Consider the following 15,621-nt stretch of genomic DNA (forward strand, 5'->3'; position numbering starts at 1 on the left):
GTAAGGGTGTTCAATACATCTTATGAGTGTTTTACCCCAAAAATAAAGACATGGAAAGTAGAAGAGGAAAGATGGAGGGAGGATATAGGAGAATTATTAAGCTATTTTGTCCTCACCTTACCTTATTCTTGAAGTTTTCTCTACTTGATATTTAAAAATGGCTTTTTGGTCTTGAATTTGATTTTATATAAGAGTTGAGGCTATTTTTAGTGTAGAGATTGATGTTAAGTGGAGGGCAATGATTTAAATTTAGAGACAGGTATGAGAGTAAGTTATAGTGAAAGATTCTTGAGAGAGTTTGAGAGGTTTCAGGAAGAGAATTCAAGCATGAGAGGGAGGGTTTTTATAGAGGCCTGGGGCATCTTTTAGGATTAAAAGGGTCTAAGATGAAAAGTAAGGGGAAATGACATGGGATTTTATGATAGAATGTTTAGAATTTTATATTAGAAGAGGGTAAAAGTGGGAAAAGACAAAATGGATCTTTTTGACCCATACCCAATTGTTGGACCCATATGGGTTGGGTTTTACAATCCATACCTAGGCAAAGTGTAGATTAAGTGAGATAGTTGATTGAATGAATGGTTAAGGTATAGTGGTTAAGTAGTTGGTTTTGAGAGAGAGGAATATATGGTGATACATGACAAGAACGAAAGTGTGGGTTAGGTGAGTTGATTAAGAGAATGGAGAGTGGTGTAGCATGGGGATAATTTGTGATGGGATTTTGGATAAGATGGTTATGTTAAGTTTATAACATGTGGTGTAGTGAGGGGAGTGGTGTGTGTAGCTTTTTAAGGTGATGATTAGGTTGCGTTTATTGATTTGGGAGGTTGAATGTGGTGGTGACATATATCCATTTTGTGAGAATGGACTTTTATGACTTCTTGGATCTTGACGCGAGTCAATGGGCATTGAATCTAATTTTAAGATGGTGTTGGAATTTGGACTTAGGTTGGGTTTGAGGAGAGGTTAAGTGTGGTCAATGAATAAATTGGTTTAGTTTTAAAACGGGTTGGATTTGGCCTTTGTAGGTTGGGCTTAGAAGTTGTCTACGACTTAGGTTGAGAAATGGCTAAGGATTAGGGTTAGGCTTAGGTTAGGAATTGATTTAAGATAGGATTTGAAAAAAGTTTGGGGTTTAGAAGTAGTGGATTCGGAAATGAATGCAATGAAGGTAGATGCCATGGTACAATGGAAAATTAAAATGAAAGGCATTTAAAAGTCCTTGGGCCATCTTAAAAGAAAAAAATGTGTGAATTTTGAAAATTCAGGCCCTTTTGACAAATTTTGGCTCAAGAAATGAACTTTCATGGACCTTTTCTGAGTGGGGCCCATTCAAGTTGGAGTGTTTAAAAAATACATGATTTATATCAAAACTTGAAAAAATAATATATAATATCTATTAACTTAAAAATGTACGAAAACCTTTAACCATTTATAATATGAGTAGAACCTATCGGTCCTAATTCCTATTTGGTTTAGTTCTTATTAGACTCGAGTCTGGTTGGGTGTTGAAAATAAGGATCTAAAATCGTGGTTTTTGGTTTCGTTCCAATTAAATGGGTACCCGTTGACATCACTAATTTTGGGTACCTTACAAATTGAACCATTAACAACCTTAATTGTATTATATTGGAATGGTAATATAACAATATAAAGATTTATTTATTTATGTTTGTTTTTGGAAATAGAGGTGTTTGAACTTTTTTGACCACACAACTAATCCTCAGGGCACGTGCAATCCCTCCCCCCCTCCCCCCCTCCCCCATCCCCCACACACACTAGATAATTTTTAAGAAAATGCCTCAGATGACTAACAAGGGAGCTTGATAATTATTAGAGTCGTGATAATCTGACGCCCCTATCACAAAATCATAGATCATTTGCCTCGGGATACACATGAAAAGATTTATAATTCTACATATCATGAGGCCAATGATCTACGATTTTGTGATGGGGGCGGACGTTGTCTGAAGGGGTGTCAAAAAATATTGTTCTTATTATTATTATTTAATTTTATGGCTGGAATTATTTTGAGGAAAATAGGATCTTTAGGTATAGATGGTCTGAAATTTGTTAAATGGTCCAACCAAAAATTCTATTGCACGTGTAAGACTAGTGTAATGTGGCGCAAATAACCTAAAAAAAAAAATCATTTTCCATAAATAGTAAGAGAAAAAGTGGAAGGCGAGAAAACACAACAGACAGGGACAATTAACGAAAATTCCAAAAAATAAGAGAAAAAAAAAAAGAGAAGAAAAGATTATTGTTGAAGTGATTTCAGACTGCATTTCTTGGCGTGAAAGGTATAAGAACCGTGAATACTTATTCACTCGTATCGCGATGAAAAAGTATCTGATTCCTATCCAATTTCACATCAAGAAGTGCGATATGAGGTTACAGTTCTGAAGTCATTCCGACTAATAATAATAAAAATAAAATAATAATAATAAAATATAGAGAGTAGAGAAACCTTTTAATAAGCAACTTTTTAAGGGTTATTATTATTTCTTCCTTCCTTCTTCACTTTTTTATTTTTTGGTCCCTCTCCATCTCTTCAGACACAAATTACTGATTTTTTCTTCATCTAGACCAGTTGTTAAAACTTCTTTTCTCTTGTTCTACTCAACCTCTACAAAAATCCCCGTTTTTTATTTTTATTTTTTATATATATATATTTTTTCTTAGGGAGAGAGAGTGAGATGTCTTCTTCAGCTACGGTTAGAGTCGAGAAGGCGACGAGTGAGCTTTTGATCGGTCCTGATTGGACTATGAACATCGATATATGTGATTCCATCAATTCTCATCATTGGTAACCCAAATCTCAGAATATGTTAAAAACTTTTGATGTCTGTGGAATTCTTGTTTGAGATTCTAATTCATGGAATCTTTTCTAGGGTTTCTGTTCTTTTTCTCGAAATTCCATTGACTATATTGTAGAAAATGAAATTAAAAGCCATGTTCATGTTTAAAAGAGATTCTTTCAATCCTAAAAAAGTTATGGTTCATGTGGAAATTACTTGGATCAGAGGTGTATTTTATTTTTGACTTTTGATTTTGGATTTTTTTTTGTTTTGTTTTAGTGGATATTAATAAGAAGGGTATAATTTGCATGCTCCATAGAATTTGGTTCATTCATTGATTTAAAAAATAATTAAGTTTGCTGTTATTTGTTGGAAATTGGGTTTTTTTCTAAAATGTTTTTTGTTGTTGTTAAAGAATGAATTTTTAAAGGTATTGGTTGAATTTGATCAGGCAAGCGAAAGATGTGGTCAAAGCTGTGAAGAAACGCTTGCAAAATAAGAACCCAAATGTTCAATTTCTTGCTTTGACGGTATGTATGGTTGATGCCTTTTCGTACTAACCACATACATATTTTTGTTCGTTCGTGCTATGTGCAAGAGTGCAAGAAATTATAGGTAGATGAACAGGTCTGTTTCGCATTGTGATGTTGTCAGCATACTTGATTTGCAATTGTGCCCCATACTTAGAATATTTGTTTGATTGGTTGGGAAATTTGGATTGCCATTTACCGCATATTATTTGGCTTTATAGTTCTGGATAATTTCTATTTTTGCAGCTTTTGGAAACAATGATAAAGAACTGTGGTGATTACGTACACTTACAGATTGCCGAAAAGAATATTCTCAACGAGATGATCAAAATTGTAAGGAAGAAGGTAAGTTTTGTCAAAGATTTTTACCCTAAATATATGTTGGTTTCTATAATTTTTTTTTTTTTTTTGATCGATAGAGATAATTTTATTGAGAGAAAATAAAGCAAGGGGGTCGAGAAGACCCTCCCAGTACAAAGAGATAAAGGGAAACAAAGTGAGCGAGATACAAACAAAGATACAAAGACACAGACCAACAGTTACTCTCGCGCCAAAGAACACATCCTATCCCATCTCACGATCAAATCTTCAAAGAAACTCCCATTGAATTCCTTGTAAAGTTTACTCCAGGAGAACATAAACTCCAAGATAGAAAGAACTAAACTTTCCAACGTGGAACTTTTCCCTTCAAAAATACACCGGTTGCGTTCTTTCCAATGCCCCAGCAGATTGTGGATGGAGCCAAGAACCAAAGAATCCGCTTAGATAACGAGAAAGAACTTTCCCATGACAACCAAGCTTCCAAGGTCGACTTAACTGATCGAGGAAAACAACCTACTACGCCAAATAACGACATAAAATGTGACCAAACATGATAAGCCACCCGGCAATGAATGAAAAGATGATCCACTGTTTCCGCCTGAGAACTGTATAAACAACACTGATTCGGAGAAATAAAGCCTCTTTTGATTAACTGATCCAACGTAGCGAGTCTCCCTAGAGCCGCCAACCAAAGGAAACAAGATATCTTAGGGGGTAACTTACCACCCCAGACCACTAAATGAGGAAAGTTTGTTGCGCTCCTTGGGGCAATACCGCCGTACAGAGATTTAACCGTAAACCTTCCTTCCCTAGTTCCTTCCCACAATCGCTTGTCTTCCGCTGAGTTGTGCCTATAACTACTCTCCACCACACCAATTAGCCTTCCTAACATATCTACCTCCCAATCATTAAAAGTTCTTCTAAACCCAAAATCCTAATTTGTCATACCGTTCTCAAAAGTCTTGTAATCCGAGATTACTTGATTCTTTCTCAAAGACAACTCAAATAGATCCGGGAACAACTCCCTAAGGGGACCATTCCTACACCACCAATCCTCCCAGAATCTCACCTTATTCCCATTCCCAACCTTAAACTTCACTCTTTTGGTTTCTATAATTTTACAGTATATATTTTTTTTATTTAAGGTAACAGTATATTTTTATTATACGGTTCATTCCTCACTTGGTTTAATTTTTTGCTCTCTTTTGTTCCGATTGAGATCCATTTCACATTATAACGATTTATAGTGGTATGTTTCTGAGTAGCAAAGTTTGGTTGATAATCTCCAATAACAGGTGGTTAACTTATTTATTGGGTAATTTTATCTTTAGTGGTGTAATAAGGCTTTAAAGAAACTGTTTTTTTGTGTGTGTGTGTGTGTGTGTGTACAAATCTATTCCAATCAACTTATATTAATTTTATACCTTATGACGTATATGCTCTTATATTCCTCCAGATGTTCTCCTTATTTCCTAACCCCCCTCATATCTACTAGAGTCATTGTATGACTGTGCATCATGGTTTCTTAACATTCTGCTTCATTAAGTATGGATGATCTTATTACTCTCACGTACAACTTTTCTTAGTTTTATCTTTGTGCACATCATTCATGTAACACTTCAGAAGCACATCTCTAATTCGGCTAGTCAACTCTAATTTATATCCAATATCATCTTTCAATCTCTCTCTTTATGGAAAGGGATAATTATAGAAAAAATAGATATTCAAGAAACCTTGAGCGGAGGTCTATCTTCATGGTAGCATGATTTAAGGATAAGACACGTATGATGCCTCTTAACAGAATAAATTGTTCACTACTAATACATATGTTTAAGTAAAGAGGAATACTGATGTCGTTATGAATGATAGAAAGAACCTATCCCATTGTCTCTTGTTGCTCTTGTGCTGCACATCTAGTAAGGTTAGGAATTATGACCATTCAATTGGTGGGTCCCGTCAAGGAGATCTTGTAAATTGATTTTTGACATTGTAAGTTATATTTAATCATATATTGTTTTCTGAAGCATTCACTTCATTGTTTTTTTTCTTTCTGACCACCTAAAAGATGAATGATGGGATGGTTGGGATACATTAAATGGCGGGTTCTGGATCTGTTGATGCTTGGTGTTAGGACATCCATAGTACTAGGAGGGGATGAATTTCTACCATATAATATTAATAGGGATTTGTTAACATGTGCCCTAAGGGCACACATTACAATGCATTAAATACACCTTGGAAATAAGTTTTTGTACAAAAAATGCCCTCACAAATTCTTTACGTACCAAAAATGCCCTCAAATACTTATTTCCATCGTGTACTTAATGCATCTTAATGTGCGCCCTTTGGGCACGTGTTAACAAGAGGTTTCTTTCTTTATCATCCCTGATAAAGGGAATTAGGTTACTTGAGTCACATGCAACTCTTTTTGTGTACATATAACCTCAGATTTGCGTTTCTAGAACACTTACTTTGAGATTTGAATCATACAATTCAAATTAAATCTGTGACTTAAATAATTTGAACCTTAGCCAGAATCCCTTAAAATGAAGTTCCTACATCTTTTTTAATTTGTGAATCTCTCTGTTTATTAAGGTTCATTTGAATATTAGGTACATTGGACAAATTTTCATGTGAAAACAGAGGCTTCTGATTTTGTGTTTTTGGTTTTTATTGGACATTACATACAGCAAGAAAGTCTGTGAATTTGTATTATTAATTAAACAGGTTTTAACTATTTTTTTCTACCGAGTTTTTACATAGATAAATGGTAAATGGTCATTTTAGTGTAGGTTTTCCGTCAACTGTGGATCATTTTTTTAATCTATGGTAAAAGTTTAACAATTTAAAAAAAAAAAACAAATAGAGCCCCTAACAATGAACTCCTAAGAGGTTATATTTAGGGATATGAAATCAAGCAAGCATTCTATGGATAAGGGGGTGACCTCTAATATATCCAATTTGATTTTAACAACATTGCCTCAGACTATTATCAAATACAAGCCCAGTACTCATGCTAGCTTTTTTTTATGTTGCATTTCAGAAAATATGGACATACTTTCTATACTTAATAATGGGTTGTTCTTTTCCTTAAATATCTCTATGCGGTGGTTAGTTTAATTAGAGAGCTGCTATTGGCACCCCAACTTTTACTTATTCCACCCCAATTTCTTAAATTATTTGTCACACCCCAATTAAAGATTAAAACACACTATTCAAACTTTACAAAGGTTTGGCCCAAATTATTATCTCAATTTTAAAAATAAATAAATTATAACACTAATTCAAACAATTTCAGTAGTAAACCACTGATGATTAGGCTCATATAAAATCCTAAACCCAAATTTGGGGTGTAATAACCTAAATTTGGGGGGCCAATAGAAGATCTCTTTAAGCTTGTTATTTGTACTCCCCTATTTGCCATGTATATTTTTTACTGCATGTCCTTATTCCAAATGTTTCCTTGAGTAGGTTGTTAAAAAGGTTTTCGTATGGGTTTCTACAGACAGATATGCGTGTAAGAGAGAAAATTTTGGTACTACTGGACTCTTGGCAAGAAGCATTTGGTGGGCCTGGAGGAAAACATCCTCAGTACTACTGGGCTTACGAAGAATTAAGAGTAAGCATCTGTTGATAAGAATTAATATATTCCATTTTACCTCTATTTATTAATATAGAATAATCTGCCTCCTTTCCCTGATGTTTCTGAGGGAGCCCAACTTTTGGTGGGTCCTACCCCTATATGTTTGCACTCTAACACTACATATAGGGAGGATTGTTTTCGTCATCTTGTTCTCCATGTCGCATCATCAGCTAAGAAACTCATTCAAATCTATCATGCATGGAAAGATAATTAAATAACAATTCCAGTAAGAAAACCTTTTTGATACATGGGTTTTTGTAATAATGACAGCGTTCTGGAGTAGAATTCCCCCAGCGTTCACTTGATGCAGCTCCAATATTTACACCACCTGTTACACATCCAACGCTTAGTCATTCTCAAGCTGGGTATGGAATGCCCAGCAATACTTCAACAAGGCTTGATGAAGCAATGGCATCTGAAATGGAAAATTTAAGGTGAGGTTTTCAATCTGTTTGTTAGGCTCTTCTTGTTGTCATGAATTCACATTTCTCATTTTAGTGATCTTGTAGTTAATTGTCTTTCCTTACCTTTTCAGTTTATCTAACTTGGAGTCCATGCGGAGTGTTATGGAGCTCTTAGCTGACATGCTACAAGCTGTGAACCCAAATGATCGTAAGGTATATGTGGTTACTTTAATACCTGAATTTTATAGGTATATGGGCTTAGACCCATAGCTCAGTTGGTTTGACATACTGCAAAACAACTTAGAGGCTGTGAGTTCAAGTCCAGCTTACCCATAAAAAAATGTTATTTTAATTACCATGATTTTACTCATAAAAAATAAAAAAATAAAAAAAAACTATATGCAAAATTTCCAAACATGTGGGTGGCATCACATCCAGGGGCACTATTCACCATTCAATGAATCTGAAATATGGGTGCAACATTGGGCGGTTGGAAAAACCCAAGCCAGATTAACCTGACCCAATGTTATCAAATAGCTTATGATGCCATATGCGAGCAACATATGCTATGTGCATATGTGCTAGCATATTGCACAAACTAATTAAAACAAACCTAGAACAATACATTTGGATAGCTTTCATTTTCAAAATTGAACAAAACTTAATTACGTCTAGTCATTTAGTGACAAGATTAAAAGAAGTCAATGAGCCAACTAGTCAATAATGTATAAACTATTTTATGATACAAATGTGGCTCTATTTTAATTATCAAGTTCTAGTTTTGGATACTTAAAATGGACTCCATTTTAATAGTTAAAATTATTGGATACCATGATCCTATATTAGAATGGATAAACTCAATATTTTGAAAAATAATAGTAAAAAATAAGATTTAAAGAGAGTATATGTGAGTGAAAGAGTAAAAGCAATAGCTTAGAATGATGCAAGAATATGGGGTGAGAGAATAGGGTATTTGTAGGAGAAGATAGATTAAAAAAAGTTAACTTTAGTGGTCCAATAGTCAATTTTTTTTACCACTGGAGTAATATGCCATCAAATACTTGTGTATGCAATGGCATAATTATCCAAAATCACTAAATTGCATATGCCATGATGGCATATGTGATTTACTGATAAAAAATAGCATAAGCGATCGCATTTGACAACATTGACCTGACCTGAGCCAAGGTGCTCAAGCCTACCCAACCTGTCTAATGTACTTAACCCCAATCCAAGTCGGGTTTGGTTAAGTTTACCCGGGCATGATCAGGGTGGTTGTGTATGTGGTAATGGTTTGGTTCCCCTATGTAATAAGTTGTCTATGGCTAGTATATGAGAAACAGTGGGTTTACAACTGGAGGTTTAAATGAGTGTCTAATTGCTTGACAGCACCAATTAGATTCTTTGGCTTTGGGTCTGTAGTTTTCACCTGATTAATAAACAGATTGGGTCTGGATACCCTTGTACACAAGTTTTCTATTCATTTCCTCCTGTTCCATTTTTTTGTTCTGACTAATAGTTGGGTAGGATCTGGATGACCTGCCCCTCTGACAACTCAGTTAATTCACAACTCATCTTTGTCCTAAGCTCAGTTTTTTGTCAAGGCTATTATATTTTGAAGTGCAAAGAGTGTTGAGGTCCAAGAACACTGTCTCTAGATATGAAATGCTGCTCTTGTATTTAGTTTGCAATAACTCAATAACTATGATTTAACTTTATTATATTGCTTGTTCCATCCTGAAGGCAGTTCAAGATGAAGTGGTAGTCGATCTTGTCAGCAGGTGTCGCTCCAACCAGAAAAAGCTTATGCAGATGCTAACCTCAACTGGGTGAGTTTGCTGCAAATGCTTTATTGTTCTCATCATCATAAATTAGTCGATACCATCTTTTAATATGTTCATCCAGTTTATAAAATTGCAAAGACTTTGTGCTGGTCTGGTACACAACTTCTCAACAAGTGAAAAACAATTTGTTTCCCAATAGGTAGGAACAACCAAGATTTATAATGTTGTATCGATTTGACGGTTTGATTAGTGAAAAAAAATGATACAGTATCAGTTGATACTTTTGATACATACCCGATACATTCCCAAAACATTTTTTTTTGGAAGGTAATCAGGGGCGTGAGCGGGCCCCCTGCCGCTGAAATTAATGGAAGAACATAGCCAACAGGCTTACAAGCTGCCAAAAGATGGGAAATAAAGGGCAGCAGAGAAAGGACGATTAGAAGCTAACAGTGATAACAAGCAAACAACAGAGAGAGGGTCTAGTGTCTTTGGTAGAGCTTCCCTCTATCATCATCCATAATAATGTCATTTAAATCTTGGGGAAAACTTCCTGGGTCTAATAGCGATTCACCTATTGAGGTGGGAAGAGAAGTGAGGAGGTTGGCAGCTCTATTGGTTTCTCTGAAGGCATGGCTGAACTGAACTGAGCAAGAAGTACATATGGATCTGATTTTAGTAATTACAGCCTCCAATCTCCATGGGTGCCTGAACTCTCCATTGATGATATCAATAGCCACTTTTGAGTCAGAAACTACTGAGGTTGTTCAATCCAAGGTCAATGGCCAACATCAAGCCTTTTTGGATAGCATGCATTTCATGGTAAAGGACAGCTTTGGGCTGAGTGCCCACAATGAGAGCTTTGATAGGTCTACCATTCCAATCGCGGATAATGATGCCTTCCCTTCCCAAAGTATTTCTTAAGGATCCATCTGTATTGATCTGAAACGTGAGATGAGGAGGAGGATACCATTTGCAATGGATGTTGGCCTTGTGATAGAAGTTGACTTTCATGCCTCATGCATCAAAGAATACTCTGGAATAATGGGTGTCCTTGACTTTGAGATTAGTTTCATGCAGCTTTGGTTGAATGTCACTCTTGTTAATTGATTGTTCTTGGAATAGGCACCTGCAACGTTCAGTCCATACATGTAGACAAAGGAGAGAGGGCTTTTACATCAACAGTTCTCTGCTTCGCAAGTCTTTTCCTGATTCCAATCACCTTTATTTTTAATAAAAAAAGATTTGGCAAGAATCTTCTTCCATATGGTTCTAGCAAAGGGGCATTCCATGATTGGTGTTCCGTAGACTCCCTGTTGCTCTTACAGAATGCGCATTGAGAGGATTTTATGATTTTTAGCTTTAAAAGGAAGTCTTGAGTCTACCCATAAGTCATCCAAAGAATGTAATTGCTTTATAGGCCAAACGAGTGGAAAACTGACCATCAGCCGTAAGGTTCCAACCGATACCGAAATGTATCGGTCAATACTGAAATGTATCGGGCGATACATTCCGCTATTTTAAGCCATGAAACAACCAACCATTTAAATGGTCATAATGGTGTCCATATAATTTTTAATTTATTTTGTTGGCTTTCCGTAGAAGTAGTCCAGGTCGCCAGCTTTTTAAAAATCAAAATGCAGTGATTTATGTTAAAAGGGTGTTTTTCTTTTCCCCATTCTCTCCTAATATCCAAGAGAGCTGCTATTGGCACCCCAACTTTTACTTATTACACACCACTTTCTTAAATTATCTCACTCCAATTAAAGACAAAAAAACGCTGTTCAAAAAACATTATAACACTCATTCAAACAATTTCACTAGTTTACAAAAAAAAAAAAAAAAAAAAAAAACTAGAGAGAGCATCTATTGGCACCCCAGAATTTACTTATTTTCTTTATTTTTAATTGTGGTGTAATAATTATGCAGTCAATCAGATTTTGGCCCGGAGTTCTGAATTGTTTTCCTTGCTTTTTTTGCTGACAGAGATGAAGAGCTACTTGTTCAGGGTCTTTCATTGAATGACACTCTGCAAAGTCTTCTTGTAAAACATGATGCTATAGCATCCGGTTCACCTCTGCCACAACCCGATGTGAGAGACTCCATCATCCCCACACCAACTGAATTAAGAGACCCGAGCCCCAGATCAAATGCTACCTCCACTTCTCCCATTGCTGTTGTCACAAGTAGCCAACTTGAAGAGGAGGAAGAAGAAGATGATGACTTTGCACAGTTAGCTCGCAGGTTACTCACTCACTACTCAACTCTTAAGGGTTATTTTTCTTAGAGGAACTAGATACCAGTCCCACTTTAGGAAATTTGCCTCATTGAAACATGGTTTGATTAGACAACACTTCCATTTGATCTCATTCTTCCAATCAGACTAAATGGTAGAGGCCCATAAAACTAGATATATCTCTTATTATTACATTTTCTTTTAATCAAAAATATGTTTTTGCAGATCGTCTAGTCAAGGCCTATTTAATAAGAGAGCTTCTATTGGCACCCCAACTCTTACTTATTACACCCCAATTTCTTAAGTTATTTATCACACCCCAATTAAAGATTAAAACTCACTCTTCAAACATTACCAAGGTTTGGCTCTAATTATAATCTCAACATTACAAAACATTATTGCACTCATTCAAACAATTTTAGTAGTTGTTTACAAATATGATAAGGCTTGTATGAGATCATAAACCCAAACAATAGAAATCTAGCAAAAAACAAAAAAAATGAGAGTTTCTATTGACACTGCAACTTTTACTTATTCTCAATCATTAACTAATGTTCTTTATTTTAAATTGGGGTGCAATAAGTAAAAGTTGGGGTGCCAATAGCAGCTCTCCCTACAGTGTCATTTTTATGACTATGATCTTGTATCCTTAACAGTCTAGCTAACAAAAGCCTTATGTCTCCCCTTAATGGTCTGGTTTTTTGTAAATGCAGGCGTACCAAGAACACTTCCATGCTTTCTGAAAGCACATATACCGGAGTTAGTGATGTAGCTGCTTCATCAAGCACGAGTGGTGTCATGGCTTCGACAATAGAAGCAACCCCAGTAGCAGCCTCATCCTCCAATCCAAGTAATGTATTGGCTTTGCCAGCCCCACCAAATCCAGTTAGGACTACTGCGAAAGAGCAAGACATGATTGACCTTTTGAGCATCACCTTGTCAACAACCTCAACCTCACCCCATACCCCACTTACCCCTCCATCAACCTCTAACCAAACCATGCAACACGTACCGGTTTCCCCCACCACACAAGGTCATCCTTATGGGCCCCAACCTACCTTCGGAAATCAAGGGCAGATGTCATATGGAAACTATATCGCCCCATGGAGCCAACCACAACCACAACCACAACCACAACTACAACCTCAATTTCCTCAATACTCCACCAACTACCCGCCCCCACCATGGGCGATAGCCCCCGTTAATTCAAACCAGAATCCCGTATCTTCTGCATTTTTGACACCTCATGCCAATGCTCCATCTTCCTACTTGCCCATGCATGCAGCTAGACCGTTGCAGACCTACAACTCATTTCCGGCTAGAGGAAATAATGGGCCGACTATTTACGGAGAAGCTCAGGTGAGCTTGACCCAACAGTCTTCATCAAGTCATGCACCTACTGGACACAAGCCGTTCATTCCCTCTTACAGATTATTTGAAGATCTGAATGTTCTCGGGAATGCTGATGGTGGGGGACTTAAGACAACGAACAACACATCCTCTAGCATGTCTGGCCCAAGTATGGTGGGTGGGAGGAAGTGAATTTCATGTGACAGTGATACTGCTATTCCCTTCCCTCTGAAATATTTGATGCAGGTTGGAGCTATTACTTACATGTGTATATTTTATGTTAATTGTGTTCGAAGCCCTTCACAGGTTAAATTATCAATGTTACATTTTAGCCCTCACCAATGATTGCCACAAGCAAAAGCATAACTTTCATCTTTTTGTATTGGTGAGGTGCAGTGGGTCTATTTTATTATTTTGCATCAGCCCTGCCCTTTCTAAATATCCAGGAAGAGAATGGGACTTCCCTAAAGTTTAAGTTTTTGAAAGATGACATTACAACTCCAGTGTTTTCATTGCTTGCTTGCAATAATTCACCATGGAGTCAGTAGCGAATTCCAACTCAATTTTACCCATAACATCCGTTTAGACTACTTGGACTGGATGTAGTAGATCCTCCAAGATTTCACTAGTGCAGTTCCATGGTCCAGAACACTTCTTGTATGTTTACTTAATCAGAGTTTTTTTGTTTTTTTGTTTTGTGAGTTTCGATGAGTAGGTCTCAATATAGTTGTCTAAGATCAATTATCTGGCACTTGCTTTTACCATTTTAAGATCAGGTTTTTGTATGCTATGTATTGAAATTCAGTTGAGGCGAATCCATGGAGAACTGATGACATGCCCCACCTGACCTGGGTTTTACTCTAATAATAGACTAGTAATCAATTACTTAAATATCAGGATTCAGGTATATGGTCTAATCAATCCATCATGTTAAGATCTCAACCCATTGTTGCAATTGTCCATGATGAATATGGAATTAATAAGCTAAAAAATAGAAAAAGGTAAATTTTTTTTTTCAAAGGGGTTCGACTGGATGGAAGAAGACTAACGTAAAACTTTTACATTCATCTTTCTTAGATACACAATAATAATATTGGTGGATCTCTCAATATCAATAAGAGTCTAAGAGATCTACAACTGTATTAGTTCTACAAAATAATTTGTTACCCTAAAAAATGTATTAAACAGCATATATCTGTATGCTACAAGCTGAAACCAGATCCATAATGTTGAGAATTATCAAAAAAAGGAAGTCATGATCCATACCAGCAGTCTCAGCAAACCAAGAATTCCAATAATGGCAAGAAAGATACCTTTTGTTAACTTTGCTGCGATAACACCAGCCTTCACCCTTTATTCCAATTTGAGGAAAAGCCAACAGTACCATGAAGGAGAATTAGATGGGAGCTCTCTTAATTCCTTCGGTCCACCCCTTATTCTGAAAAACCTTACACAATTCACTATAGCTCACTTGGTTGATACGGCTTTGGTGGGGGTGGGCGGTGCAATTTAACAAACAAGTGCAAGATGAATAAAGCTGAGGTATTTGGAACACCACATTTATGGAGCCCAAAGATCAATATCATCACTTTCAAAGTCAGCAATGTTTAATATCCAGCATTCCACATTTACAAATCAAGCTAAGAGAGAAGAACAAGAAAAGGGCGTGTGGGGGGACAACTAAAGAAAATATTTACAGCTTTTACCTATATATAAGATTATTTTCAATGGTTCCCCAACCCAAGGAAACATTGTGAACCCTCCAGTTGAGGAGGGTAATGAATATATAAACATACAATTTTACATACGGACCCAACCTGTATCCCCAGATTCACTGACCAAGATGAGTTAGTGTGAGAGAGAATGATAGGCCTGACTGATGACCACAATAAAGCCACATCAAGACTGATTGACACATACATGTTGAAGATCCCATGTATATGTATATGTACATGGGTTGGTTCATTATTATGCTTGGGAGCTTTCATCCGCATAGATTGAGATACAAGCATCAGTTGCACCAGCAGCAAGCATGGATTGGTATGGATGGAAAGTGAGGCAGCTCACGGGCCCAATCTTCTGGGCCCTGAATATTGAATATGGGATAGTGCCAAGTTGTTTGCCCTCCAAACTAAAGACTTTGATGAGCTGCTTTGCTGAACCACTTGCTATAATAGGAGCATGCCGATGAATGGCCAAGGCAGTGAGTGAGCCCCTGTGAGCATTAATGGTGAGGTAGGCATCGATTTGATTTCTGATATCCAGAAATTTAATGTCGCCAGCTTGAGATGCACATACAATCTACATAGAGATCAAATGAAACATAAGGTATCAAAACAAGTAATCCACTCAGCCAAGTAATATCCGAAATGCCCATTTTGAATAAGACCTTAGAGCACCTCCAATGCACTCTCCATCCCACTCGGCATCCCCTCTCAACTGCCATTTTGGAGAGTCAGATCCAAAATTTGTCTTGAACGCACTATCCATTCCCATTCTCCAAAATGGATAGTAGGATTTTCACTATTCATTTTGGCCAACAAGTTTGGAAT

General features: G+C 36.6%; 2 protein-coding genes across 2 annotated transcripts in view; one reads left to right on the forward strand and one right to left on the reverse strand.

Moving 5' to 3' along the window:
- The first annotated feature begins 2,511 nt into the window (after positions 1–2,511).
- Positions 2,512–13,491, forward strand: LOC147386485 (TOM1-like protein 6). Its single transcript, XM_086422822.1, has 9 exons — positions 2,512–2,809; positions 3,253–3,331; positions 3,578–3,676; positions 7,158–7,271; positions 7,566–7,729; positions 7,831–7,912; positions 9,443–9,528; positions 11,470–11,727; positions 12,433–13,491. Exons 1-9 carry the CDS (start codon positions 2,700–2,702, stop codon positions 13,259–13,261), a joined length of 1,821 nt encoding a protein of 606 aa, XP_086278948.1. The 5' UTR covers positions 2,512–2,699; the 3' UTR covers positions 13,262–13,491.
- A 1,106-nt stretch (positions 13,492–14,597) lies between these two features.
- LOC147386486 (regulatory-associated protein of TOR 1-like) overlaps positions 14,598–15,621 on the reverse strand; it is a 97,353-nt gene continuing 96,329 nt past the window's right edge. The window contains exon 22 of the mRNA XM_086422820.1: positions 14,598–15,370. Within this exon, the coding sequence (XP_086278946.1) occupies positions 15,038–15,370 (333 nt within the window). The 3' untranslated portion in view covers positions 14,598–15,037. The remainder of the gene's footprint in view (positions 15,371–15,621) is intronic.

This window comes from Akebia trifoliata, chromosome 14 (genome assembly GCF_017979445.1).
Source record: "Akebia trifoliata isolate Shusen 1 chromosome 14, ASM1797944v1, whole genome shotgun sequence".
Taxonomy (NCBI): Eukaryota; Viridiplantae; Streptophyta; class Magnoliopsida; order Ranunculales; family Lardizabalaceae; genus Akebia; species Akebia trifoliata.

Bases quoted from the DNA above. Each gene is read 5' to 3' on its own strand.
- LOC147386485 (XM_086422822.1), top strand. From the start codon at position 2,700: ATGTCTTCTTCAGCTACGGTTAGAGTCGAGAAGGCGACGAGTGAGCTT. The intron at 2,810-3,252 runs GTAACCCAAATC...GAATTTGATCAG, and splicing joins TCCATCAATTCTCATCATTG to GCAAGCGAAAGATGTGGTCA. The intron at 3,332-3,577 runs GTATGTATGGTT...CTATTTTTGCAG, and splicing joins TTCAATTTCTTGCTTTGACG to CTTTTGGAAACAATGATAAA.